This window comes from Gloeophyllum trabeum (assembly GCF_000344685.1).
Source record: "Gloeophyllum trabeum ATCC 11539 unplaced genomic scaffold GLOTRscaffold_00016, whole genome shotgun sequence".
NCBI classification, from domain to species: domain Eukaryota; kingdom Fungi; phylum Basidiomycota; class Agaricomycetes; order Gloeophyllales; family Gloeophyllaceae; genus Gloeophyllum; species Gloeophyllum trabeum.
Genome location: NW_006920425.1, coordinates 247,058 through 271,368, shown reverse-complemented (window position 1 = coordinate 271,368; position 24,311 = coordinate 247,058). Strand labels below are relative to the sequence as shown.

Here is a 24,311-nt window from a genome sequence, read left to right as displayed (position 1 = left end):
TCAGCTTTGGGTCCTCTCGTGGTGATGTCCATGCATGGCTCTCCACCAATGAGACAAACATATCAACCACTTAACCAGCAATGCAGGAGGGATCTCCAATTCTCTCTCGCTGCCAATGTCTGATTTCCAGAGCAGCGTTGTCAGACAATGTTATCGTTCAAATGCCAAACTGCACTGTCACCACACACTGAATGTTGCTCCCCTCCAGGCTGGAAGTGTACCACTACTACCAGCATCAAGCCGAAGAGACCTGTACATACAGGTTGGTCTTGAAAGGTCTGGTAGATGCTGTTAGGAAGTGATGTCCTAACTAGTCGTCTTGAGATAACTGGGCCATGTGCCAACAGTTATGTCGTCACTACCTCAGTAAGCGTACTGAAAGGTAGGTCTGGCCGGGCCAATGCCAATGGTCAAGTCAAGAGTCCAGGTAATCGCTGTATTCAACAGGAGGTTGAACTAAGGAATACATGGGTTTTCCTACAGTATATATAGTAACTGGTATAGGGGTTAATACCCAAAGAAGAGAACAATAAGAAAGGACGCGTAAGCCATCCTGTGAGAACATAACTCAGAGAAATGAGAAATACAAGGGCGCCCATTGGTAGAAGGTGAGTCAAGGGAGATAATGTGTGAAAAGAAGATAGCGTCCATGGGAAGGTCTACTCAGAGAAAGGTACTGTCCAATAGCAATGCTCGGAATGGAAATAGAATGAGATAAGCATGGGAGAATCATAACAGATGCGGACTTCAACAACTGGTTGGGGGTAGGAAACGAAGACCTGTACGACATATCCTTCGAGCGTGCTAAGCACCTTCTGTTAATGGGAGAAAGGATGAGGGCAAGTATTGGGAAAGGAACTGTGTAGAATGCTCTAGAAGGGCTGAAAGTGTTCCATAATTGGCCAAGGATTGTTCCCACCTTATTGTTTATGCTCTTCCCATGCTATTGTTAAAGATCTTCCCACCTCTTGTTCTTGATTTCATATGCACTTTTGTTTTTCTTTCATGCTTTTCCCACCTTATTGTTTACCACTTTCCCATGCCTATTGTTTTGGCTTAGTCACCCATGTTCCTAAAGCTTCAGGGAATGGCTGGAGTTGGATGACTCATACCACTCTCTCACACTATTGTTCACCTCTTCTCACACTATTGTCTCCTCCCAAGTATCTTCCCACCCTATTGTTTGTAATTTCAAATTACTGTAGGGTATATAAGGAGCTCAGTAGGGAGAGGGAAGAGAGGATCAATCTATCTGGGATCCCCCAATAAAGCTATTTGCCTGTCAAGTTAAGACCTTGTCCCTACTGTGGGATAAGAATTGTCTGGACTCTGATTTTCTGAAGCACCTCAGTGTAGGGAAGGACTGCAGTACTGTCTGCTGTCTGCTTCAGTTAGCTCAAGCTTGCCTTGGAATATAAGACTGGGTTATTGGAAGTCTGTCGTTAGACTCCTGTGACCTGTGTTAGCTCTCTACCTTCATCCTCAGCTAGACTCTAGTAGTTAGCTACCTATTTGATATCTGTCAGATTACCACCATAATATCAGGGTCCGTGTTGATTGGAAACTTATCCTACCTCTCGAACACAAGGGAACTGCTCGACCAACGTTAAATCCAGCATTCTCTTGGGGAGCTTGACGACATTTCTGCTTAGTAGATTCTAGGTGGATTTATATCTGTTGCAAGTTCTGCTGACAGCATGATCTAATCTACGGTCAGCGAAATATCGCAGTTGTCACAAGATTGCTGTTCTGACCAATGAGGGGGCTATTACGTATGCAGGACCCCATGACCACCAATCAGAGGCGATCGAGGTAGTTGGGTTCATGGAATGGTCCAGCTGATGCCCCCTAATGCACCCAATTGCACAAGGAGGGACATGCAGGGAAATCCAATAAGTGATGGTGGTCATGGGGTCCTGCTCTTTCATTGGATGTTGAGTCCCTAGGCTGATCTCTCATAGCATCAGACAGTGTATAATACTGTAAACCAACATCATAGGGTAATATACCAGCAATAGTGCTGATTCACAATACCTCCATGTCGCTACAAGGTTTATACTTGTGGAACCGTTGCAAGCATGGCATGATACAAGTCCTGAGTCCCTTATAGGGAAAGATAATACAGAGAATCCTGATGAATAATGTGGATCTGTAATATTGGGTTTCCAATCAAAGATTAAATAATACAAATGTGTAAACTATAGTACTAGCCATAAACCTTGAAAATACATCAAAGTCAGATTGGTTCACATGGTAAGTGCGAACTGCATACTTATTCCGCTGGCTTTACGCGACTCCTGCCTTATTAGGCAGGTGGTGCGCGGTGGTTCCGGGGTATTCCCATGCCTCGCGTGATGTGTTGATGCATTACCTTTCCACCTTGTTCCCCAGCAGCTGCACCTCCCCGGGGGTGCTTTTGCTCTCCTGTAGTAGATAGAAGTTGTTGTATAATACAAAATGTGTGTAACTACTGATAATGTACTCAAAAAGTCGTTCTATGTAGTCAGTTTAGCCCTTGAAAGCCAGGGAGGCCTGCTGCAAGTGGCAAAGCACTTGTTTTACTGCATAAGTGCTCGAAAGTGTGGCATTAGCAGCATAAGCATTTATTTCGGTGGATTTATGGGCATGTCATGCACTCTGTACAATCACATCAAGCCACCACTTCGCGCAGCGTTCCTGAGCACTTCTCCCCATCAAACCCCGAGAGCTTTGGTGCCCTTGTCGGGATATTCATTTCAGGACCCCAGGACGTTGATATGCACTGACACACAACAATCACCAAGGACCAAAAGAAATAAACCTAAAACCCGTGATATGGGTGAAGGCGGTCCAAGACAACTGAGGGGTATTTAATAGTTCGAGGGGGAAAGGAGGAGTAAGACGCCGTAGGGTAGTCCATGGGAAGACCTAGAAAAATAAAAAAAACACCTTGACGCCTGAAACAAACACTAGTTGACGCTCCGGAGTATTTATCTCCAAAAAGTCGCAATTAAAGTCGCAAGCAATGACGCCTATCATAGGATTGTGCCCACGGTGGTATAAATTGCTCGAGAGACTTGGTTAATTTTATTTTGCTATGTAGGACGCACCAGAGATAATTAAATCGACGAGTCAGGCCTATTGGCAAAGGATTGGTTATAATTCGCTAAGTTTGATGCTTTCAAACTTTGAGGGTCGCTGAGATCATAACACTAATTCTCTGAGATGGTGAAGTGCCAAAAAAAACTTGTTTTTCTGTATGCTACTTTGACAATTTATACTACAGGAATGGCTTTGTGACCAGCTGCTCCAACTCTGGGATGTGGGAAGATGATGAGATGGGGAGGCAGAGAGGTATTGGGTGACTCCAGTGATTCAGAAGGGGAGGAGGAGCTATGAATTCCAGGAGACCACCCTTCTCGCATGGGCCAGTACATGCGCCTGGCATTACAGGACATGTACGAGAGCCATTATGAGCAGCCCCATGATGCGCTACCACATGGTCCAGCATATCTCCCTCACGTTCTCCTTGTCCAGAAGCACGAGAGGCCCTACAAGTTCTGAGAATCCCGGCGTGCTGACCCACATACCTTTGACCGACTCATTGAGAAGATCAGCAGTGATTCTGTGTTCCAAAACAACTCTCTGAACAGCCAGCTCCCCATCGACCAACAGCTTGTGATAACACTCTATCATTTTGGTCACAATGGAAATGCCGCAGGTCTTCAGAATGTGGCAAACTGGGCTGGTGTGGCCAAGGGGACTGTCCTGCTGGCTATGAGGCATGTGATAACAGCCATCCTCCACCCCGGATTCATGAAAGAGGCTGCAAAGCGCTGGGTGCATGCTTATTCGTGTCGCACTTGGCGTGATGGATGGTGCCTTGTTGAGGGCACTCTCATACCTCTCCATGATCGACCGTTTTGGTACAGCGAGAGCTGTTTTGATCAAAAATGTAACTATTCTTTGAATATTCAGGTAAGTCTAATCCTCTGAGTCCCTGTGACTACAAAACTTAGAGCTGTGTTATAGGTGGTCTTGTTGCCAAACCTGCGCATCATTGACTTCGGCTATGGCTTTACAGGTAGTACACATGATTCAATGGCTTGGGAGGGGACTAGGATAGCACAAGAGGCTGAGGATGCTTTTGAAGGTGAAGAGTTTATTTGGGCCGACTCCGCATATCCAGTCCGTGCTACAGCTTAGATCATAGCTATTGCTCTTGTAACACTATATCTTACAGATCAAAACTTGGCTTGTTGCTCCTTATAAAAAGCCAGAACGAGACATCCTGGAGAACGAGGAGTTTAACAAACACGTATTGATGGTACGAATACGGTCGGAGCATGCAATTGGCTTCCTTAAAGGCCGTTTTCACTCCCTGAAGAGCCTTCGCATAAACATCACTGATGCGCACTCACACAAGTTTGCGACATACTGGGTAGTTGCATGCATCGGGGTGCACTCTTTTGCAATGCAGTGCAAAGAAGAAGACAGAGCTGGCAAAGGTGATGTCGATGCTGATCCGTTTATTGCAGAGGGTCTTTCTTCATCTTCCGACTCTGAAAGCAACTCCCTTCCTGCTACTAATTGCAACTGTGGCACTCGTCTTCAGGCAGCTAGGGCAAAGAGGGACACTTTTAAGTGTGCTTTATTCCGTGCCCAAGAGAAGCGCACTCAATGGCATTATGAAGAGTCGGAATCAGAGTAATTTATTTGAAACTGTATGGCTATGACTAGAGCTAGAGTAGTTTGACAATTACCTGAATTTTACGTTGTTAAAACTATCTGGTTACTGTCCGTGAAATGCCTCAAAGCCCGGAATGATCCCGTCGAGAGCAGGCAACTGAGAGAAAGCACCAGGGGCATCCTTGAGGGAGAACACCGGTGTGCCCGACTGAGAACGTGAAGGCATCTCTGCAAAGAATGGTGTTTTGTGCTGTATGCCTGGCCTCAGAATGTCATCATCAGATGACGAGACACCGATGAATGGAGAGGGACTTGAGGGGGAAGGTGCACATTTGCAGATGATGTACTGGCTTGCGGTGTCCTCGAGTACTTTGCATATTTTGCCATATGGATCTCATGCTCCTGTTGCATATGCAGCTTGCGCAACTCGGTCTTCTCCTGCAACTTCTGCTTCTTGAGCTCAGCATCCGCCTTTGCTTTCTCGAGACTCAACTCCAGCTTTCAAATGTCTCGCTCCAGCTCCTTCTGCCTTGTCATCTCCTCCGCCTTCGCAACCTCCTCAAAATTGAGTTTGGCCTTCTTGAATTGGTTGGTACTGCTCATCGCAGGTGTAGATAGCCCTGGTTGTGCCTGTGTCTTCTTCTCACCCTTAGCCTTCTTTGACAGCGTGTCCTGGTCTGATGCCTTGCGCTTCCCCAGACCACCGGCAACATCATCATCATCACTTGACGCAGCAGCATCGCCCTGCTCTGACCCTTCAGCGTCTACGGCACTACTCTCAGGCTGAGTGCCACCATCCTCCATATCAATTTCACTAGTGGAATTGCCAAGGCCTGTCGGGGTGACATTCGGATGCTTGGTGATGAGGGCTTTCATATCGAAATACCAAGGGCACTCTACCCTGATAGCCTCTACACTCGTACAGTGAGTGCTAGACTAGTGTACGAATTGAAAGCATCCACTTACCCCATTTATTTGCGATTTCCGTACCCTCCCTTATCTGATCTTCACTTGTGATGCCTTCCCCAGTCTGACCCATCGTCTTGCTGATCTCCTTGGTCACTAGGGTCATCCTGATGTCGGAGTTGAGAAAGATGACAACATAAACATGAGGTGAGTACGCTTATTCTTGATCTTGTTTGACCATGGCTTTTTGGCTTTTGCAGGCCCCTCCCGTGCTTCATCAAAGCGCTGATAAGCCTCAGAATCGTCTGACCCCCGAAAATGCAGACTCAGCACATCATACAAGCCCCCCCAGAGCTTATTCGACACAGCGCTCACACGCCTCTAGGTTTCTATGGGCTCTAAAAGAATTTTTTTTATTTAGCTCCAGACTTCCTAGCATCCTCGAGGCATACACGGACCCATTCCGCAATTGATCTCCGTGAACAGGAGCTCCAGAGTGACTTAACCAATGCGACTTCTAGCTGAATTAGCTCCGGGGCCCGCGGACACTTCTATCGAGGGGTGTCATCCTCATGCCCACCCTCCAGCACAATCCCCCTCTTGTTTCCATCAAAATACCAAAGGTGCGAATGTATACGAGTCACCATGAGGTTAGCATCAGTCAGCGAGCAGCCGGAGGTAATTAGCATGTGACCGGTGCATAACGCGGAGTGATGGGACCGCTTAGGGCAGGTGGAGGAATGTCGAGGCGGCCTCTAGGGCTGGGATGAGCAAGTGGGAGTGCAAGAGAGTTGTATGGTGTATGGTATAACGGCAGCAAGTGCTGAGCAATCCTGTGGGTAGCAGTGTTTATTTGTTATTTATCTCCGGATGCTGGAGCTAGATAACATCTCGAAATCTGCCTCACTATCGGAGTCCACAACCGTTGCAAGTCCAGGCATACTGTTGGTAGTGCTCAGGCCTTCAGCAGATGACACTGAGGTGAGAGAGCCCTCAGATCCGAGTCGATAGCGCCAATCATCACCGAGGATGCTGTCCCAGCCTGAGTTGCTGAAGTCCGAACCCAAGTCGCTTTCTGTGTCAGAAAGGTTGATATCGGTAGACTCTCCTTCGGAGTTGAAGGGGACATCAGGGCATGGAACACCATGCAGGAGGTGGCATGTTTGTCCACCACCACGACTACGACGGCTACGCCATCTCAAGCGCTTGTGACAGGCGTTACGAGTCCATACAAATTTCAGGTATGCTTTTATCAGCTTTTTGGCTTGTGCAGGACGGGGCAGCAGGCACTGCATGTTGAGCGACAGTGCACGTAAGAAAATAATTACTGGAACAGGAGTCAGACTATCAAGTATATAGTAGCATGTATATATTGTTTGTAACTTGTCCTACACGGTTGCAGTGCGAGAATCGACAGTCAGAATCACACTGGTCAGAGTGACACAAGGATTCTGGTGAGATTCTGGGTTGAGGAGGGGCTCAAAATCCTATGCAGAATCGCCGCAGAATCTCTCCAGAATCTGCCACTCTGACCAACCCTAATAGTCAATTCCCACGATAAGCAATAAAAGTAAAACTGCTATGCAGACCAGGACAAGACACACAATTGATAAATTCATGAAAATATTGTTGTAGACCCATATAGCATACACCCCAGACTAGAGAAAATAAAATAGAGATAAGACGAAGAATTGAGCCCACAAATGAGCAAACAATGGTCCCAGAGACTATAAAAATGCACAAAAGTGGTTTTGTAGTCACACGTACAACCGGACTTCCAATCAGAGTTTCACAAATGTAGTCTACAATACAAAACACAACTCCCATGACTTCTCGGCGCAAACGGTTCTCATGGGGTACAACATGCAGCATGCAGGCATATTTTGTGGGTAAGGACTCAACCTTCATACCTCAGGACTTGTAATCTCATAGCCGAAATGACTAACGAGCTTGCTTGTGGGTCCCATGGACCTCAGAAGTGAACATTTACTGTGAGAACCTGCATTCCAGATCTTGGTAATGTCAGCGTGGGTTGGGCGTGTACGCTAGAATTGGGAAAGGCAAGGAAAGCCAGCAAGAAGCAGGGTTCTGGCTCTGACATTAACATGACGCACTGAGATATATAGGGCTGCCCTGAAGGATACCCGATGGGCTGGGAACGGCCCCTCCCATGTACAAGTGGCAACTTTCCATCATGCTGGACATCGATAGAACATAGAAGCAAGATCAATGCATCCAGTTGAATGCTATGGTCAACGGCATATCCATACTCCGGAGATTTATGTAATGAGTGCCCCTCCTTTGAGAGGGGTTATGCCAAACCCGCAATATGACCAACCGGCAAGTACCAGCGTGCCATGTTTGGCTCCAGTGGCACATGGCTATACAGCACGGACTTACAATTATCTCGCGTCCCTTGCAGCTAGACTCCGGTCCATGCATAGACTATACTTTGCATCCCACTTACATATCGAAGTAAACAATCAGTAATAAATTCCATCTCAATTCACTGCTGCAGCTACAGGCTGTGAACTTTGCACACCAAATCAAGGAGGAGCTAAATATCTCTTGTATATGTCAAAGATTCGAAATAATTACTTTAAATTATATCCATTGGGACATGCATCCTGCGCAATAAGTGTTCAGCTGGCCAGCCAAACCACCTCTCTCTCTGGCTGCATTTGTGCAAGCACCTATGTGATAATTAATTCATCCCATCCCACAAAGGAGGGGTAAGATGCCGGCGCCAGACGGAGCTTCCCGAGTGTCTCTTGCCAGCGGTATTTCGCGATTGTGTAACTTACCGTCCTATTCTTGAAGGTCTACTGTTCAGCTGCCATGTCAGGCTCCTAGAACCATCCGTCTCATGTCCTCGATCCTCTCTGCTAGGGTGTGTGTGAAGATGTTATCTAATATGGCTTATATAATGTAGTTTATTTATAGCTGTATTTCCTGATTAAGCCGAATGGTGAGGATGAGGACGCTATGAGATGGCTGGCCCAACTCGTCATCCGAGGTTTTACTGGAATTATGTAAGGCAGCTAAGTGACTAATGATGTGTCAGTTTACTATTGTGGGACCAGAAGTGCAAGATTTCAGTCCTGCCCTTCTGATCTCTTCTTCTCTGACTCGCATCTTTCTAAAAATTGAGGGTTGTAACCTACATATAGTACTGCACATAATACGATTTTTTTAGATTTTTCTACCAGGCTCTGGTCCTCAGAGAGGAGGTGGGCAGGAAATGCAAGATCGGTAACGCGAGTCACAGTGGAGTTCATGTGTCAAAGATCACACTATTTGTCACGCTTTGACTTTGCACTTCGGCATAGATGAAAATGTTGCATAAGAAATACACCTCCGAAAAGCTCAAAAAAATTCAGAGCCCATCCAGACATATGCAGGGACCAGCTAAATAATTTCCAGACGCGCGGAGGTTGCGTACATGTACGAGGTCGCGAACTGGACAGGAAGTGCAAGATCTTGCACTTCTGGTCCCGTGATAGTACTGCCGGTTTATCGATGTTCGTCGACTGCCCAATTTGGATTTTCGAAGTGGCTTTCTTGTCGCACCTCAGCCGCCATTCCAGCATCTCCTCTGCTCATTGCGCGTTGATGGCGGGACATACAATCTAATCTTTAAATAGAAAACACTGTTTCGATAGTAATGCATGAGTAGCTGTTGCTCTGTATTTTCAATGTATTTCAATGAATAGATGATTCTATATACATTGAAAAGTGCAAGTACCAGGTTCCTCAATGCAAAGTAACCCCAGACCTTTGATGATTGTGTATATAAATCTACTTGAACTTTGATAGAGACAGTAGCTGCCGCACTATTGTGGTAAATAACTATTCACTGCTTTCTTTGTTGAAATGGGAGGATTCCCGTGCCTACTCATGCTCACCGGAAGTACATGCAGTCAACAATTCAGATATAAAATATTCTGTTATTGACAGATACAATTTCCATGTCCCCGTCGACGTGTGGCGAGCAGAGGAGATGCTGGAATGGCGGCTGAGGTGCAACAAGAAAGCCACTTCGAAAATCCAAATTAGGCAGTCGACGAACGTCGATAAACCGGCAGTAAACCGACGTGTCGTTAGTCGCTTAGCTGCCTTACATAATTCCGGTAAAACCTCGGACGACGAGTTGGGCCAGCCGTCTCATAGCGTCCTCATCCTCACCATTCGGCTTAATCAGGAAATACAGCTATAAATAAACTACATTATATAAGCCATATTAGATAACATCTTCACACACGCCCTAGCAGAGAGGATCGAGGACGCGAGACGGATGGTTCTAGGAGCCTGCCGCCATGTCTTCTTCTAGGGCGAGCGCTAGAGTCGAGGACACGTACGAAGCGCAGAATGACCAGCGACTAGACGAGTTACATTCCAAAATCAGGACTTTGCGCGGTGTGAGACTTACGATTCGCTGCGGATGGCGCTCAAGCTCATGCGCTCTACATGACAGGTCACGACGGACATCCATGACGATGTAGAACGGCAGAATTTGATGCTGGATGATACGGTGCGTTGAATCCTGTGCTGTTGAACGGGCTGCATTTCTTAGATTGTCACCGCTTGACGCAGAGCAATGCCTTCTCGTCCTTTGGTTCTTCTCTAGCGGACTCAGGGCGCAGGGCAGCCCACGCGTTTGGTCTTGGCTCAGGAGGTGTAAAGCAATGGCGTCTTATCTTCTACTGCCTAGTATTCTTGGTTGGCCTATGGTTAACATGGAAGATTGTGTGGTATTGGTTTTTCTCGAGCTAAGGGTGGATATAGTGTTCAATTATACCCCATACAGTATGTCCGTATACCTCGATCCTCCTCGCCATTTGCATCGACTATCATAATTACCGTCAGGCCTTCGCTTAGTTGTGCTTTGTACTTATCGCCATGGACATTCGATCAATCTATATTACTCGCATTCTGCTCCTTCCTGAAGAGTTACACTTCCATGACGGGCAGAGTCGCTGGACACACATTCACATGTTACGAAAGTGCTATACGAAGCCGCTGTCGGTTGAGTCAGGCGAGAACTAGATCTTTGACGACGTCCCTCGGTAAGTCATTGGAGTACGTATAGTATCGCTGACATTGGCTCGAGTACTCCGATTTTTGGCTTCGCGCATTTCCCAGTACACATGTTAACAGTCTCGTCAGGCGCAGAGACGCTACTTACCAAGTGTTCAAAAATCCTTCGCGCGTTGTCGCGCATCTGAGCCCAGTGGCACGGCGGTGAAAGCTGCGACTGCTATCGCCTATGAGTATTGGTTCGACTGGAACTCAGTCCAGAACTCGTGCTTGATAGGCTGGAAAGTGCGATGCTCATCTCTAGGCTGAGGAGTATGTCTGGGTCTTCCGCAGGTGCTGCAATCTCTGCCACAACATTCGCGGTAAATAGCTACGCTGTCCAAGACTGATAGAAAAACACAAGAATGCTCGTGTAAGATCTCTTATGGACCCATTTCTACAATGGTGCTTACAGTATAGTAAGATGCCGAAATGATGAATCGGTCAGATGAGTCACACGTCACACCGCCTGCCGAATATTCAATAGATCGAAATGGTAGTACTACAGAATTCCTGTGATATTACAGCACCAGAAGCCCCTACCTAATCTAAACCTGACAACACCTGATAAGGGCTTATCAGTGAAACATAATATTATAATGCCTGATCAGTCTGTCAGGTTCTGTCAGGGCTTATCAGTCTTTTCCAGATTTTCCGACAGAGCTTCTCGGAACCTCTTGCCTGAACGGGTGTGTACGCATATCATATTCGGAGACAATAATGGAGTGATTGTTGCGGCGTTGATACGATAATTATGATCGAAGGCTCCCCTCTTCGCTTGGGCCCCCTAGCAGTTTCTTCGACAGGTACACCTTCCACCGCAAGAGTTATAAAAGTCACGTCAGACTACTATCACAGCGGGCAAGCACCGATGTCCTGCCACCGGACATTTGTCATTCATGAAATAGGTGGGAGAACACTTTCCTTGCATGCTCCGAAGTGGGACTTAGCAGAGACTTAAAGAATGAGAGAACAATGTGAATCAAATGCCCCCTGCTTTTTAGAGAGCATAGTAAATGTCCCGCGAATCTGCCTTTGTTCATTCAAAGGACATTGTCCATGTCCAGGTCATGGTCCAACAGAGACCATTCCAGGAAAGTGTTCTCCCAACCGGCGCATGTTCATAGCATGCTCGCCGGCGGGACATCGGTCTCTGCCCGCAGTGTATGGGCCCACGCTATGCCATCGAGCATTATGTTTATATAAGTGTTGTGGCTCAGGCTATTACTGATGTGGATTACTTTTTTTTAGCTCTGCGTCGGGTCCCAAAATAAGGGTCGACCTTGTCTTCTTGCGACTTTGCGGCGGTCGCTGAGGACTCGATTGCTGTGCGTTGAATCTACGTGCCGAGACACTCTCATGTAATGGGAATCCACGTATGTCATTTTCATCTTCTTAGCATGTCATCTATGTTGGCCTTATATATGACCGAGATATAAGGTGGGCCATCGATGATTGAGACCTTCCTCTCATCTACATCATGACTTCGCTGAATGGCTTAGAGTGCGAAACGGTTGTCCTTCAGTATAATCTGTCGACAGCCTCTGCTGGCCTAGGTGATGTACTAAGGGTCGAAGCGAAAAGATACAGGCCTTCAGCAAACGCGTTCACTTCGTCCAGCGGCTGGAGAGATGTCGGGGTCACTCTTCTCTTGATGCACGGCGCTGGTTCTCGTAGGCACTGTTTCGCTTCTCGAAGGTACAAAGACTATTAACTTCCGAAATTCCAGATAAAGAGCAATGGGAGCCTACCATCCAGCGCATCCATGAGGCGACTGCTGGACGTAAAGCTCATGGCCATGGATCATTCTCTCAAGATCAGAGTACCATCCGGGAGATCTGGACGTTTGATTGGCCGAACCACGGTAACTCTTCAGTACTCAATGAGGATCACTTCTCCTCTCGATTGCCGTCCAAAATAAGTTCGGCAAAAGAACTGTCGCGTTCTCATTCTTCGCTGATCATGGTGCCTGTAGCTGTTCGCGATATAGGTCATTTCCTCGCGACCTTTGTGAAGTCCAGGCATTTCCAGGGCCATCGAATTATCCCCGTCGGTCACTCTGCTGGGACCTGCGCAGCGTAAGTGAGCTCATGTTACTATTGCTTGCACCTGTCTGCCTTACACGCTTGCATCGCAGCATCTTTTCCGTATCACATTTCCCCCCGTCGCATGTCCCCTACGAGTCGCTCATCCTGATTGAGCTCCCATGTATCACAGACGACGTATACAGGTCTTCCAAGTCTACCGTTTCGGATAGTGGCTTTCAGTATGAGTATGATCGCCGAGCGGATATCCTACGGCGCCGGATAGAAGGAGGGCGCTCGCGCTGGTCAAGTAAGAGTGCGGTTTTCGAGTGGACGTCTAAGCGGCTGCCTTGGAGTCGATGGGATAGTCAAGTGCTCGATCTCTATCTGGTATGCTTACACGTCCCGTACGGAATCCTTCACCGAAGTCGCACTCTTCCAGGAATACGGGTTCCGAGAGTCTTCAAGCACTGAAGAAGCGGCGGCCGGTCGGCCGAGTGTCACACCAAAGTGCACTCGAGTAACAGAGGCGGCCTCCCAGACAGACACTGTCGCGTATCGCGAGGCCGCCAATATGCTTCTTAACCAAATCATGCCTCATGTACCGGTGCATCTCATATTTGGCCGCGACGAAGATATCGTGTAAGTAATCATTCAAAGAAACAATGCGGAGCAAAACCAAATAAATTACGTATGCTAGGCCAAAATGGGTGCAAGACTCTATGATTGATGGCGGTGCTGGGCTATGGGCGTCGGTGCATGGGATGGACGGCGTCGGTCATTTGGTACGTCCTCTCTATGAAGAATGACGTGCCTTACGGTTGAGTGACCACTTTCACCTTACGCTCACGGTATTACAGGTCGTTCAGGAAGATCCTCGAGGATTGGCGCAGCTAATTGTGAAGGATTTGAAGGAGGGACTTTTGCTTTCAATGCCTCAATATGGCGCTAGACTTTGAGATCATGAATCTGATACATGTATAGGTAGATTTCAGGCCAGAAAGTGAGGATCTGCAGTGAGCCCAGATTGAACAAGTCTATGTGTTGATAATCAGCCCCTTGATTCATACCGAAGATTTATGATATAGTTAGTTGGGACAATCTCGAAGTTTCATATCACGACTATTGCACGCCGGGCGATTGTCGATGTATGTTCATGACACTGGGTACCTGAGAGTGCAGACGCTTCCGCACATTCAACCTACCACTTCTTGTGAGAAGTGTAGCCCGTGATGATGACGAGACAACTCACGCAGCGAGTATGGCGTTTACGTAGACTGAGGGGAAAGTGAAGGTCAGTTCTGATACGGTATGGATTGCTTCGTGGACAACCTTAAATGAGATATGCCACAGTCACACAGCTATGCCATGTTGAAATAATCGATAGCGCCAATAACGTCGATACAGCGAGCGCGCTTGTCCTCGAGCGTCGTCTGCCCGAAGGGACAATCGCGTAGCGTACAGATAAGTAACTACGCTGATTATATACCCTTTTCGCATAAATGATTATCCATGGCCGCCTCCGGCAGCCCCGACCCACTTCCGCAGCCCGTGAGCTTGCGAGCTCGTACCTCGCCTCCCGAAAATCCAACATGCCAAAGCACCTGGTTGAAGCCGTGGAGGACTAACCAAGGCAGCAGGTGGGTTGCTATTGTCCATCGAGTAAGCACTCTCATTAAGGAGCCACATCATATATATGAGCATGCTCGCGGACGAATCCAGCGCAAAGCCATGAGCGTACCGTATTGATTCAAATGCATATTACCGATGTATGTACAAGACCGTGCAAATCAAAGTGCTTGTGATCATTCAGAGTGCGCGTTATCGAGGACAGACATGGGCCGCTGATAAGAGTATGCATTGTGAGTGGAAGTGATCTTATGTTATTCCGGGACGCGATTGATAATCGCTTGCATAGCGAAAACCAGGTAGTCTGTAGCATTTTATATGGAATTCAGACCGGTCTTGGTCCCGCTGAGACTGGCTGGGGGTCGGGACATGAATATTCCTATCCTACTTTTTTTTCTCCGTAGGCCCATCGATTTGCAACCTGTTTTAATACACTTCTCTTGTATCTCCGCAATGACTAGATCAGTTTCCGCGTATCCTCCTACTTTGAGGGAGCATGTCATCCGAGAACAACAGGCGTCCTCAGTACTTCCGAATGACACCATCGTCCCCTGCCGTCCACACTTCCCCTCCATCATCAGATGTGCATACTCTCACGATCCTGATGGCCTCACAATCGCTGCCTACGAGCTCTGCCACCACGCCCGGTCCTTCCGGCCGCACCTCAGCGATGTAAGGCAGCCCGTCCTCGCTTGCAATGGCCAAACCCAGTTCTCCGTCGTGCGGAGCGCTGACATCCGAAGAATGCGCGTGCAGAAATTTCAGCGAGGAAGGGACCACGAAAGCGAGCGACTCGATGGATGCGCCGTTGCGTGTAAACGATGTGAGTGCTGAAGAGAGGTTGCGGGTGTCGTAGATGGTCAAGATGCCCTTCACGGAGCCCGTAGCAAGGAGATTGGCCGACGGCGAGTAGCAGATGGCACTTAAAGCAGGGGACTTGGTCGCACTTCCGTCCGCAGGTGAGGCGGAACGGAAGACCGATGCTTTCGAAGTGAGGTCAAAGATTTCAAACTGCCCGTCCTGTAACGCGCAAAACGCAAGTTTGTCCGCAGTGTCGACTTCTCGGAGATCCAACGCAGCCGGGGTGGACCTCCCGCTGACATTTTCCCCGTCGGGATCCACAGTCGCAGCGACCTTGAATGTGGCCTTCTCACCTATGCTCATTGCGTTCACGGGCACGTACCGCGTGGAGCACATGGCGCGAATCTGCTGTCCGCCGCCAACGTCCCACAGACGCACGGTCCCGTCCTTGGCTGCGGATAAGACATTTCGACCGCGAGAGATCATGGCCGTACATGTGATAGAGCGCGTATGGCCTTTGAGCGAACGGACGGGTTTGAACGGTAGCGGTTCCTTATTTGCACTGGTAGCGTCGGGCGCAGGCGAAGCTTCGGCAGGGAGGATGTGCAACCCAAAGTCGGCGCCAGCAGAAAGAAGCACGCGTGATGATGGAAAGAATCGGAGGGACGTGACGGTGGTCAAGTGAGGCTTGCAGGAGAGTTTCGCGCCATCGGCGCTGACGGTAGAACGAGACACAGATGTAACGGGACTCAGGAAGATAGCACCATCATTGTATCCTGTAGCGACTTGCGTACCATCCGGGGAGATATCAAAGGCAGATATCTGTTGGGGCTACGTGGTCAGTTCATTATACTTGTTCAGTCTACGGAAATATTCAAAGGAGCCTAAAAACTCACATGTTGAGGGTCTGCCCTGTCAGGATCTGTAAATGTCTGTCTCGGGAATGCTACCCGTGTATGCAGTATGTTTAAAGCTGAACAAGCAGCTGTGTACTGTCCCTGTCGTAACCAAAGGAAGGTGATCACTTCGGACGGTTTATCACTCGAAATGTTTGAAATAAAAACAGTGACTCACCCCTCCAAGTACCTGTATCTCAACGCCGTCTCTGGCTTCGAGGATGACTCGAGACCTATCGTTGTTGTCTAAGGACACGCTGACTTTACCGTGCACAGACGTCGAGCCGGTCCTATAGCATGAAAGCCATATATCCTCGGATAGAACAAGCCCCGATCGAACATCGTCAATGACAGTTTGCAAGGAGGATTGGATTGTTACCACCGGCAGCGTTATTGGCGAGGTCATTGTGTAGAAACTCTGAGACGACGTAAACGGAATGAAAGGGCTTGCTGATTCATCAATTATATCTATTTATTTATTATAAAGAAGAAACACTATTATCCTGATATGATATGTAGGTCAAGGGGCGGACAGAAATAAAATTTTAGACCACATGCCACAAATCTCAGTTAAGGGTCTCCAGGGGACCCCCCCTCCCCCCGTGGGACAGTCTCACGGTACATAAAGGGAAGGTATGTCGCACAGCAAGCAAGGGTTAGAGTTACTTCGTCACAGGGGGGTGTCACATCTACTTCGGTCACAATTCATATGTTTTCTGAAGATCGCTACCAGGGGTCATTCTTTCTCACCGCTTTCCTCTAGGATACTTCAGAAATTACTCAAAAGTACCCAATAATGTGCCAGATACCTGCCCGTTACCCCCCTTACCCCAGATGGCTGGGCGCTTAACTGATAATAAATCTCAGTTAAGGGCTCCGAGGTCCCCCCCCTCCCCCTGCATGTGGTCTCGGCATCTCCCGGTGTCCGCCCCTTGATGTAGGTATCATAGCATTTTGAAATCGCGAAATTGTCCGTCAACCTGTCCGAGTCCTACCTGTCCTCCGTCGACTCGATCCTGGCGTTGACGGGCAACATGCGCAACGATATATACTTGCCACAAGACTTGATAGTATATATGAAACGAGTCTGCATGTTATGGTAGAAATTTTCCCTGGTCTTGGGGGAAGCGCAAGATCGAGCTTGCTCCAGGGTCTGAAGAAATACCTTGGTACGCGTGTCCAGCAGTGTACGCGTACTACGTGGGGGCTCACCAACACTCACGTCGTGCAGCTGGAGTCCTTAACGTGGGGAATCCGTTAGCGTCTCGTCGCAGTCTACGAATTCATTTTTTGTGCGTATATGCCTTCAGTACGCTCTGCTTTCATCATATAACGGTTTCTTGGGCTCAATGTCAGGGGTGACACTTGTCTTGAAGTTTCAACGGATTGGAGACCACAAGGCTAGTAAAGCGCGCAGCTTGACAGATGCTTGACTAACCGCATCTATCAAGGTGGACGTAGAACCATATGCGGAGTACACCGAGTCTTTCACAGATGTCGACACCAAGGCAGGTTCACAGAAATTCCGTAACTCCACTGCTGTAGCCTTTCGTTATCAAGGCTCAGTCCTTCATTCCAGTGCAGATGTCATAACCGCAGACCATTGCCTGTGTTGGGAATGCTATCACAGCGCGCCAGATGAAGTGTCATAGACCTTTAACTTCATAACGCTTGGAGCTCACAAGCTAGTCTTCCACCAATGCATCCCTCGATACATCTATAGTCACCACGCCGGTCCATGTGAACGTCCAGACCCCGTGCATATTCTTCCATTTCTGTTCGCGGTTTAAGGTATATGGCTCAGGTGGCGTTTTACGCCCGGTCGAGCTGGGAGAACAGCGGTATACATTGCTCTATGTACCATTGGACACGATTTGACGTTCTCGAATTGCTTGCCCACATCCATGACGTGATCCTGGTCCAGGCTGTCGTGCGTGATTCTAAGTTCAATAATGTAGGAAAGGAGTCTGACTCACGTTCTTGAACCTTGCTTGAGTAGAACGACGACCAAGGCCCCGCTATCTCTTCGTAAAAGCCCTGCAGTTACCCCGTCAATCGACCAGATAGGCAATCATATATTGAGTGTTTCAAGTTCCACGTCGAGCGCTAGGCTAACTCTTGCCAAAACTCAACATATCACAAAGTCCTACCAGGACTTTAGTGGGCCTCTTTCAGGCTGCAAATACATTCCCCATCAATCAATCTGACAGCAATCTAGGCGGTCGCAGTGGCTGTGGAGGCATTATCAAAACCCCCTCTCAGTTAGGAAGGCACGTGGGTGGCACGTGGACAGTGTATCAAGCGTAACAGCGGGGTTGCCTCTGGCCTACAAGCGCCCCTGCACGTCCTCGCAGCCGCAGGCCTTTTCTCCCCAACACTCTGCCCAAATGTTCAGCTTGAATTAACACTGCTTTCGCTCAAGTTCCCTTCCTCTCTTACTGCCATGTCCAATGACATCCAGAAGGCCGACCAGATAGCATGGAAGTTCTATTCGAAGCTGGTCCTCGTAGTCAATAACGCTCGCACGACAGAAGAAACGGGGGGTCAGACAAAGGTGGACAAATGGGTGAGCAGGAATCTCATTCGAAGGAGGCCATGATCTATACCTTGGTGTCGTCAGTTCAACCTCGAGACACCGGACTCGGATCTCTACAAGGAGCACTTGAAGCTATACCGCTACATCTCTGCTGCGGACTCGCCGCGCACGCTAGAGCTTCAAGTTCTCCTGGCGGTGCCAGAATTGACGAACAATCAGGCCCTTGTCTACCGGGCGCCTGATTCCTCCCGGCTCCGCGTCGATCCCACGCCGAGGTATATCCTGCTCGAGTCATGGACCCTCGCCTTCCGACCGGCAGCACACTCAGGTTACGGGGACGCATCGGAGGTAGCTCCACCCACCATATACAAGCATGGCATACCGCTCTACCGCAGCCTTTTCACGCTCCTGAGGATCCTTCCAGCGTGGGCGCTCTTCAAGCGCCTGCGCCGTCGCACAAGCGGTGCAAACAGGAATGCCAATTTCAGCATCAGGTTGCACGTTCAGTCTGCTAATGAAAGGCTGGAGGGAATACTAGGGTTCGGTGAGCCACGTTTCGTCCATGATTCTGATCCACGAGACCGACCGATCGCGCTCTTTAGGCACCCCTCCGGTTGCCAATACACCACCGTTGGCCACGGGATCCCACTCGTTTGCACCCATACCCCATCCCATGGGCACTTTGTCGCTGTCCGGTGCCTACCTCCTCTCCCCGCACTTCCAAATAGACGAACTCGAGTCTCTTCTCTCCTCACGCTTTCTGTCTCTGGAGGAGGGCAATGAGTTCACCCCCACTCTGGCTAGGAACCAGCAGCGAGAGTCGCTGTCCACTTCGCCAGGTAGTCTGCCTGTCAAGACGTCGTTGCCGGCCTCTCCTCCGTCCTCCGTCGCAGAGCGCTTCGTCCTGCCTGCCGTGCACACGCGCACGACCTCACTGCCGGGCAATGCGCGCAATGTGGCACAGCAATTCAGCCGTCCCCCCTCCAACCTTGGTACCGCAGGATCAGCCTCGGGTGTCTCCGCGGCATCATCTTCTCATCGTGGGTCGACTTCCGGTGGGTCAAAGGACGATGGCCACCCAATGTCGGCGATAGGCTCGCGGTTGCGCAGAGAAAGCACTGGGACTGGTCGAGGCGCCGTAAGTGCATAGCATTCCCCGCATTGCTGTGTGTATTGTTCTGATCAAGTGATTACCGTGTCTACAGGACTTACCTTCGTCTCCCGGTCCATTGCCCATCCGCCGTCCGGCAATGGTGCATCCCTTCAAGTCGTCCACGCTGTCCTCTTCTCCGTCCCTGCATTCCCCGACCCCTTCTCTGCGGCAGCATTCGCCGTTGTCGGGCGCAGGCGGTCCTTCGCTTCCGTCTCGTCCTGCGAACTCACCGACCTCTTCCCGGGCCCCTCCCCTACCTGTCGCCTCGAACGTAAATCGTTCTCCAGGATCGCCTGTGATACCCCTCCGCCCGTCGCCAACCTTTAACCCATCAAGTTTGGGCGACCGGCGACCACTAGCGTCAGCTGAAGGGGATCCGTCTGCTCCACCGGGCAGACTCCCGGCGACCAAGAGGTATTCTAGCAGTTTCACCCATCGCTACGCCCTCAGTGCTGGCAGCGAGGGAAGCGCTAAGGAAGGGGGAGCAGGGGAGAAGGCTAGCTTCCTGAGCACGAAGACCGAGGATGACGATTTGTCGAGGTTTGTACAGGACATCGACGCGCGGGAGCCGCTGAGCGGTCGGCATTTCCAATACGGTGGGCAGTTGAAATTGCAGGGACAAGGCCATGATCGGGAGGAGACCCTGAAGGGCAAGGAAGTGGATCCGCAGGAGCGCGGAGATCGACCACGGCTCAGGACAGCAGCAACTAGCGAAGCACAGAGCGCACCCCCCGCAGCTGTCCAACTCGAACGTGCTGTCAGCGAACCTACAAGCGAGCGTCCTAGCGTAGGATCATCTCTGCTCCTTACAGACCAAGTCGCGGTGGACGAACGTTTGCGACGTATGAACGAGGCGTTCATGGCCAGTCTCGAGGGTCTAGGCGGTCGACGCAGAGACTCGAATCAGGGCAGCCCACACAGCCAGGAGGGTAACACGAGTTCGGGCAGTGGCGATCGTCGTACGAGCACGGGGATAGACGTTTCGAACATCCGGCGGGGGCATAGAAGTAATCCTTCTACGGACGAATTAGACGATGCGTATGTGCGAGGCCTGATGCCCTTTCGACCGCGCCAGGGATCCGGAGCGAGTCGGTTCAGCATCGCGTCCGCTGAAGTCATTGGCAAGCTCGAGCTCGACGACGAGGCGAAACGCAGTCGTGGTCCATGAGAGCCCTGCTAGATGGCGATATCGATTGTGATTTGTGAAGGCCCTCAATATTTCCTATGAGCCATGTGATGGACTGGGTTGATGTCATGACCTCATCCTCCTCGTTTGCTCCTTTGACTCTTCTTTTACGTGCGTGTTTATAAACACACTTTCTGGCGGCTTCCGGACTGTCGGTGCATCTCATCCGTCCATCCATATTATCTCCAGTCTCACTTATGTATGTACACCTTACAGCGCTATGATCATTGTCCTTATATCCCCGTATGCATTAGTTACCACTGTTGTAGCACATATCTTATTTGCTCTGTTGCGAGAGATACAACCTCACGATCATGTTTCTTTGGGGAATTACAGTTCAAATCAAGGGGTTTGCCAGGATTCCGTTGGACAAGTCCTGCAGAATGGTGGGGTTGCGATAACTGCAGCAGTGAGAAAAAGCAAAGCATACTCAAAGCATCGATGACGATACATGCACGAGCAAAATTGAGTACAACATAAAATACAATGCACCTGATATGTCAAGAAGGGGGGCAGCAGAAATATACAGCGGACGGACAGGGCAGAAAGTCAGATCCAGATATCACGCCTCTGCGTACAAGACGTCAGATATACGAAACACTTTGAATGAAAACCAATCCGTACCTCTCTTAGTTAAAATGAAATTGGCAAGGTACTCAATCATATCCGCGGTCTCTTCGCCGACGGGCCTGAGCCACTCCTCGGGAAGAGAGAACCCGTACTGAAGAAGCATTAGGGAAAGCAAGCGTCTGAGATACATAGCGAACTCACAGTGCCCGTGTCCCGCAGGTGAACCGCGTAAGAGTACTTGACGCCTGCCTTCTTGTACATCCAATCGATGACGTTGCCGGGAGCGCGGTAGAGTGTGTCGCACAGCGACCCAGTCTGGTTGTTTCGCAGCTCAACGGACTATCTGGGAATTCTAGGAAGACTACGAGACGTACCTTGAACGTCGTTCCGTGGGACCGTCTGGCCGCTTGTGCAGCACCGAGCGCTGCTTCGAGGAGGTCTTCCGCGTCCTTCGGCACCTTTTTGCAAGAATACGAGTACGGGATCGAGACTGTCGAGATTGCACTATCAAGCTTCTATTCCAAGCGACCTGGATGAGTGTTCAACTCACTCATCTGACCATAGGCCCGCAAATCGACGAAGGCCCTCAATCGCGGGATGGTCGTAATGAAATTGGCGACGTTGTTCACCTCCGGCGCCTCGAAGGGGCGGTGCCCGGGAAACCAGTGGTGACAGGGCTGCTTCTTGTATTTATTCTTCCCCCATTTGTGGCCCTAATGGAGATCCAGCACGCAGAACAAAGGTGAAGAGCAGGCATGAATCGTACCCAGTTCCTTCCCATGTCGAGACCAACGCAACGATCGTCCGGGCCTAGCGCCATCCGATTCTTATACCATAATCTATCCGTCGACCAGGTGTATTCGTACCCATCAGGATTCGGAAGGGGTATGATGTAAAAATCCTGCAATGACCAACGCAAGCCGGGCCCGTCAGTTCATGATCCCAGTACGTCACCATATACAATAATCATAATTATCGAAAACGACTGGAATATCAGGGACGACTTTACGGGCATATGACACTACTTGCTTCAACACTCGTGGAAACGTGGCCCGCGGAATTATAAGTCTACCCTTTCCGTTGATGGAATGCATCCTTGGACCACCATTGTCTTCTACGACCGCGCGGCCATAAACAGAGCGTCTACAATCTGGCAAGTGGTATTATTATCCCCGATATGACAGCTCGACAATGATATCGGAGAGAATAGCGCCGCCTATCCGCGTTGTGGCCACCATTTTATGCACCTGTTCCAGTCAGTGACTGATTCCCAGAATATACCGCTGTCACAGTGACCTGGGGTATCCATCCTGCAAATCAGATCTCTAACAGTCACCACCGGAGGAAGGAGCGCCAGTATAATTCGAAAGACCACGTCGTGACCGACCACAAAACAGGTAGAACTCGGAAGACTTACATAGGTATTCAGTAGATGAGACAGAGAGCCCTTTTCGGAGGAGTTGGAAACCAGAGCATGTATCAAGTACAGCGAAGCGGACGTGGCTACCCACTATATGGAGGGAAAAGAGTGCACGAATTGTTAGCTGATACCATAATCAATACGGTGTTCGCGTACCTCGCGTGAATGTTGCGCTCCGTTAATCATGAATCCTGATTTCTTGCTCGCCGAGCCCCTCACTTTCCTCGTGCACGGATCCGGCGAGCTGATCTTCACTCCAACCATCTCCCGCCCTTCCCCGCTATGTCCCAGTGGTATCAGAGTTATCTTGTCTGGATGCTGGTCTGCGAGGGATTTTAGGAAGTCACGGATCGCTGGTAAGGGGTGGTAAGCAGCATGATATGTTGTGTTCAGGGAGGTTATGTCGCTCAGGTCAGGAAGAGGAGGGTATGGGGGCGTATCGATATGAGATGATGCAAGTGGAATGGATGTGTGTGCTCGGTTCAATAAAGCGGAGGCTGAGCCAGATGATAATGGAAAGTAGATGTCGATGTACGAGGGGGTAACCTGCCAGACGTCTAGCGGCTCCTACAGCATTTTGCAGACATATTAGCCACTCAATCCCCCCCCCTTAATAACTCCATAGCTCGTGTAGATCAGCTTGAACGCACCGGCTCATCCTCCAGCAACCCCAATATTTCACTACATTGCTGGCTGCTCGCACAATGGAACCGTCTCAGCTGGCCCTGCTCTTCCCCTGTTTCGTCCTGTACGTTCGGCCATGAGAGACGCTCTTGTTCTGCCTGTGGTGGGATGGAGGTGGCTCCCACAAACGACGCACACAGCGGCAAGACCAGGAGCAACAACGAGGAGCGCATGGCCGCCGCGGTCGCGGTGAGAAGGAGGAGGAAAGTTCTGGTCGCGTGACCGCAAATATCGCTTCCTGCTTTTGACTTCCACCTACCGCTCAATCGCAATAGTTGTCGGCAGTCTGTACAAATCTGTTAGAGTTTACGACCCTTAGGACCCTTATGGCTCTGCTCAACAATGGGCCTGGATCGTCGAGGGTCTTAATTCGACGAAGCGGATCATGAAATGCAGGTTTCGGTTCAGTGTTTGTGTAAAGCCGGGTACGTCGATGTAGTCTACGCTCCGTTGGAATGCTGTTGCTCACTAGCTATGTCCAACGAGAGCCTGAGGTAATTATGAGGGTTGCTTTTTTGCAATCATGTAGCAAGGACATGCCCGTTGCTGTATCTAGCAAAGGGAAACTTCACAAGTTTCCGTTGCCTCTCGCCGACCTTCATCTTGATTTACGAAACATCGTATGCTGCAAATCCTCAATGATTGCCACACGAATTGAGCGGCGGTCAATGAATGCATTGACGCCAAGCTGACGTCGTACGTACAGTACGGTGACTTCATTGCTGCAGTGTCCATTTCATCTGACCTTCCATCCTTATCCTT

General features: G+C 49.6%; 7 protein-coding genes across 7 annotated transcripts; 4 read left to right on the top strand and 3 right to left on the bottom strand.

Moving 5' to 3' along the window:
• Window positions 1-3,552: 3,552 nt before the first annotated feature.
• Window positions 3,553-4,255, top strand: GLOTRDRAFT_25151 (uncharacterized protein; the record flags this gene model as incomplete). The annotated part of the gene is made up of 3 exons (XM_007871957.1): window positions 3,553-3,957; window positions 4,012-4,167; window positions 4,223-4,255. Coding segments are annotated over 3 exons (594 nt in total), but the record flags the coding sequence as incomplete, so codon positions are not given.
• A 914-nt stretch (window positions 4,256-5,169) lies between these two features.
• On the bottom strand, window positions 5,170-5,740 carry GLOTRDRAFT_96451 (uncharacterized protein; the record flags this gene model as incomplete). The annotated part of the gene is made up of 2 exons (XM_007872059.1): window positions 5,170-5,579; window positions 5,635-5,740. 2 exons carry the CDS (start codon window positions 5,738-5,740, stop codon window positions 5,170-5,172), a joined length of 516 nt encoding a protein of 171 aa, XP_007870250.1.
• Window positions 5,741-9,879: 4,139 nt separating this feature from the next.
• On the top strand, window positions 9,880-10,516 carry GLOTRDRAFT_118022 (uncharacterized protein). Its single transcript, XM_007872058.1, has 3 exons — window positions 9,880-9,992; window positions 10,049-10,105; window positions 10,168-10,516. Exons 1-3 carry the CDS (start codon window positions 9,891-9,893, stop codon window positions 10,345-10,347), a joined length of 339 nt encoding a protein of 112 aa, XP_007870249.1. The 5' UTR covers window positions 9,880-9,890; the 3' UTR covers window positions 10,348-10,516.
• Window positions 10,517-12,130: 1,614 nt separating this feature from the next.
• On the top strand, window positions 12,131-13,633 carry GLOTRDRAFT_133133 (alpha/beta-hydrolase; the record flags this gene model as incomplete). The annotated part of the gene is made up of 7 exons (XM_007872057.1): window positions 12,131-12,323; window positions 12,380-12,571; window positions 12,626-12,728; window positions 12,788-13,064; window positions 13,117-13,316; window positions 13,375-13,459; window positions 13,535-13,633. The coding sequence occupies 7 exons, from the start codon at window positions 12,131-12,133 to the stop codon at window positions 13,631-13,633; spliced, it is 1,149 nt and encodes a 382-aa protein (XP_007870248.1).
• Window positions 13,634-14,825: 1,192 nt separating this feature from the next.
• Window positions 14,826-16,406, bottom strand: GLOTRDRAFT_48932 (WD40 repeat-like protein; the record flags this gene model as incomplete). The annotated part of the gene is made up of 3 exons (XM_007871960.1): window positions 14,826-15,935; window positions 16,001-16,102; window positions 16,179-16,406. The coding sequence occupies 3 exons, from the start codon at window positions 16,404-16,406 to the stop codon at window positions 14,826-14,828; spliced, it is 1,440 nt and encodes a 479-aa protein (XP_007870151.1).
• A 1,976-nt stretch (window positions 16,407-18,382) lies between these two features.
• On the top strand, window positions 18,383-21,229 carry GLOTRDRAFT_141074 (uncharacterized protein). The gene is made up of 4 exons (XM_007872056.1): window positions 18,383-18,566; window positions 18,621-19,080; window positions 19,139-19,674; window positions 19,742-21,229. The coding sequence occupies exons 1-4, from the start codon at window positions 18,444-18,446 to the stop codon at window positions 20,855-20,857; spliced, it is 2,235 nt and encodes a 744-aa protein (XP_007870247.1). The 5' UTR covers window positions 18,383-18,443; the 3' UTR covers window positions 20,858-21,229.
• GLOTRDRAFT_108207 (uncharacterized protein) lies at window positions 20,902-23,722 on the bottom strand (the record flags this gene model as incomplete). The annotated part of the gene is made up of 9 exons (XM_007872055.1): window positions 20,902-20,930; window positions 21,500-21,596; window positions 21,647-21,760; window positions 21,820-21,935; window positions 21,996-22,158; window positions 22,212-22,346; window positions 22,863-22,955; window positions 23,022-23,429; window positions 23,516-23,722. The coding sequence occupies 9 exons, from the start codon at window positions 23,720-23,722 to the stop codon at window positions 20,902-20,904; spliced, it is 1,362 nt and encodes a 453-aa protein (XP_007870246.1).
• Between the last annotated feature and the right edge of the window lie 589 nt (window positions 23,723-24,311).

What these genes read in the sequence shown, in the direction of transcription:
- GLOTRDRAFT_141074 (XM_007872056.1), top strand. Translation starts at nt 18,444, where the DNA reads ATGTCCAATGACATCCAGAAGGCCGACCAGATAGCATGGAAGTTCTAT. An exon ending in AGACAAAGGTGGACAAATGG is followed by an intron (nt 18,567 to 18,620) that starts GTGAGCAGGAAT and finishes TGGTGTCGTCAG; the next exon opens with TTCAACCTCGAGACACCGGA. An exon ending in GGAGGGAATACTAGGGTTCG is followed by an intron (nt 19,081 to 19,138) that starts GTGAGCCACGTT and finishes CGCGCTCTTTAG; the next exon opens with GCACCCCTCCGGTTGCCAAT.
- GLOTRDRAFT_118022 (XM_007872058.1), top strand. Translation starts at nt 9,891, where the DNA reads ATGTCTTCTTCTAGGGCGAGCGCTAGAGTCGAGGACACGTACGAAGCG. An exon ending in AAATCAGGACTTTGCGCGGT is followed by an intron (nt 9,993 to 10,048) that starts GTGAGACTTACG and finishes TCTACATGACAG; the next exon opens with GTCACGACGGACATCCATGA. An exon ending in ATTTGATGCTGGATGATACG is followed by an intron (nt 10,106 to 10,167) that starts GTGCGTTGAATC and finishes CGCTTGACGCAG; the next exon opens with AGCAATGCCTTCTCGTCCTT.